General features: G+C 48.0%; 1 protein-coding gene across 1 annotated transcript; it reads left to right on the top strand.

Annotated features, from left to right (window-relative positions):
• The first annotated feature begins 703 nt into the window (after positions 1–703).
• On the top strand, positions 704–2,407 carry lbx1b (ladybird homeobox 1b). Its single transcript, XM_030094231.1, has 2 exons — positions 704–1,133; positions 1,608–2,407. The coding sequence occupies exons 1-2, from the start codon at positions 806–808 to the stop codon at positions 2,093–2,095; spliced, it is 816 nt and encodes a 271-aa protein (XP_029950091.1). The 5' UTR covers positions 704–805; the 3' UTR covers positions 2,096–2,407.
• The last annotated feature ends 267 nt before the right edge of the window (positions 2,408–2,674 follow it).

Raw genomic sequence — 2,674 nt, 5'->3', positions numbered from 1 at the left:
AAAACAAAGGATCATCCACGCTTTGGCTCGAGCAGAAAATCCTTCTGACTCTATAAAGCTGCTGCATGTAAAGTAAAGCATCCCGACAATCCCAACACTGTCAAATAGAGAGACTCATGTGCTGCTGGACTGGAGTTTAACGCGTAAAATGGCTTAAATGGGCTACAGATTGTGATTTTTCTCACCCCATCTCTCTCTCTCTCCCTCTCTCTCTCTCCCTCTCTCTCTCTGCTACCCCTCATTTACCCCATATACCTATTCTGGTATCTCACCACACGACTAAATTAGACCAAAGATGATAAGAGCACAAAGCATTATAATTCCGCCGGGCTCCTCCTCCTTCCAGCCATGCGTCCTAATTAATGGGACACCCCCAGTCGCAAAAAGCCCCGCACTGGACTGCAACATAGTCAAAGAGTGAAAGGGAAGAGGGTGAAAGTGCCACTGGAGATAATTGATTACCTACCAATCAATGATAACTTGTTAGTAATCGTCAACTCTTTGGACCTCGCCATTTTCAAGGAGGCATCTCGCTCCTGCGGACTTGTGCTGCTCCCGAGGATCGACACTTTGAACACATCCCACTTTGGAATAACATTTTCTTCCTCCTCATTCTCCCCTCCTTGTCTTTCTTTGTGAGTGTGAGTGCGTGTGTGTGAGTGTGTGTATGTATGCGTGTGTGTGTGTTTTTTTTTTTCCTGCCTTCCATTTGTTATGTGACTTTTTCCCCCCTCCTCAATAGCCTCGCTTGTTTTTAAAAGCTGAATATCCCAACTGCGGTCCTTAAAAACTCTGCGTACGACCAATGATGACATCCAAAGAAGTGGCCAAATGTGATGCAGTGGAAAACAGGAGGCGAAGTCCGCTGGACCACTTGCCGCCTCCTGCCAACTCCAACAAGCCGCTGACTCCCTTCAGCATCGAGGACATCCTCAACAAGCCGTCCGTGAAGCGAAGCTACACGATCTGCGGCACGGCGCATCTCATCTCGTCCTCGGAGAAGCACCGCGCGTCCAGCATCCCGCTGTCCAGCCGCGCGCTGCTCACCCAGACCTCCCCGCTCTGCGCGCTGGAGGAGCTGGCCAGCAAGACCTTCAAGGGGCTGGAAGTCAGCGTGCTACAGGCTGCGGAAGGTAAAAACTACAGAAAATGCATCCTTACAGTAAATTACATTACGGAAAAAAAAAAATCTTATTTCAAGGCCTGGATTACTGATTGGTTTATTGATTTTTTTTTTAATTTACTGTGTGTGTGTCTATGGATATACACGAAATAATATGCTTGTTGAATACTCAGAGCTAAATAATCCTCCTGCGTGAATTTTGTTTTAAATATCAAATCGAACAAAGGCTTGTTAATTGTTCAGGCTGTTCTTCAAAGAAATAAATCGCCGCCGCTTTTCTTTAATTTTATGGCCTCTTGTGTCTGGTGCTCAGTATTTCCCAGCGGTGTCTGTGTAATATTCTTCTAAGTATCTATTCCCACAAGAACAGACTCCGCAGACAGGACCGTTCTCAGCGTTATTTCTGGGTTAGGGGGACTTTTACGCGCAGCCCGTGAGGCTTTTTTCACTCATCCTCTCCTCTCCTGTCCTCTGTCCCTCTCAGGCCGGGACGGGATGACTCTGTTCGGCCAGAGAACCACCCCGAAGAAGCGTCGGAAGTCTCGGACTGCGTTCACCAACCACCAGATCTACGAGCTGGAGAAGCGCTTTCTTTACCAGAAGTACCTGTCCCCCGCAGACCGGGACCAGATCGCGCAGCAGCTGGGCCTGACGAACGCGCAGGTCATCACGTGGTTTCAGAACCGGAGGGCCAAGCTAAAACGGGACCTGGAGGAGATGAAGGCCGACGTGGAGTCGGCCAAGGCCATCGGACAGGTCCCCCTGGACAAGCTCGCCAAGCTGGCGGACCTGGAGAAATGCGCCAATGGCACGCTGGGCCACCCGCGCGCCGAGTCCCCCGCGCGGGGAGGCCCGCAGGAGCACGAGCTCGCGCAGAAACTGCGGACGTCGCCGCTGTCTCCGTTCTCAGACCACACAACGAGCAAGGAGTGCTCGGAGGACGAGGACGTGGAGATTGATGTGGATGACTGATGGCGCAGCGAGGGGCTGGAAGGTCAACAGACACGAAAAGACGATGAACAAAAAACAAAAAACAAACAAACAAAAAAAAAAACTAAACCCAGCGAGGACTTGTAACTTACTGCTTATATTGTATACCATATCTCAGAACATGTACCAAAATGTAATGACTTTTATATCGTCGCAGATAGACCTATTCATAGTGAAGCATGAACACAGAACAAGAAATATGCAGTGGTATTTTATTACTATGTATTCATTAGCAAACTGTTACTTCTTTCGATCAAAGCAATATGGTCTAAAAGGACATTTCCTTTCATTTCGTTTGTTTTTACAGTATACAGGCGCGCGCGCGCGCGCACACACACACACACACACACACACACACACACACACACCTGTTCTCTCTCCTCCCACCAGGCCTGTCCTCCTCACACACACACCACAATGAAAGTCCTCTACAGATTTCCATATTTTTTGCATGTAAATGCATGATTTGATTTGTGATCATTGTCTATTTATTTTTGCCTTTTTTTTTTATTTAAATGTTTTTTTTTCTATTTTCTGTGAGCCAAATCACCATCGAGTCAC

Source organism: Salarias fasciatus, chromosome 6 (genome assembly GCF_902148845.1).
Source record: "Salarias fasciatus chromosome 6, fSalaFa1.1, whole genome shotgun sequence".
NCBI classification, from domain to species: Eukaryota; Metazoa; Chordata; class Actinopteri; order Blenniiformes; family Blenniidae; genus Salarias; species Salarias fasciatus.
This window is presented reverse-complemented; position numbering and strand designations above follow the sequence as displayed.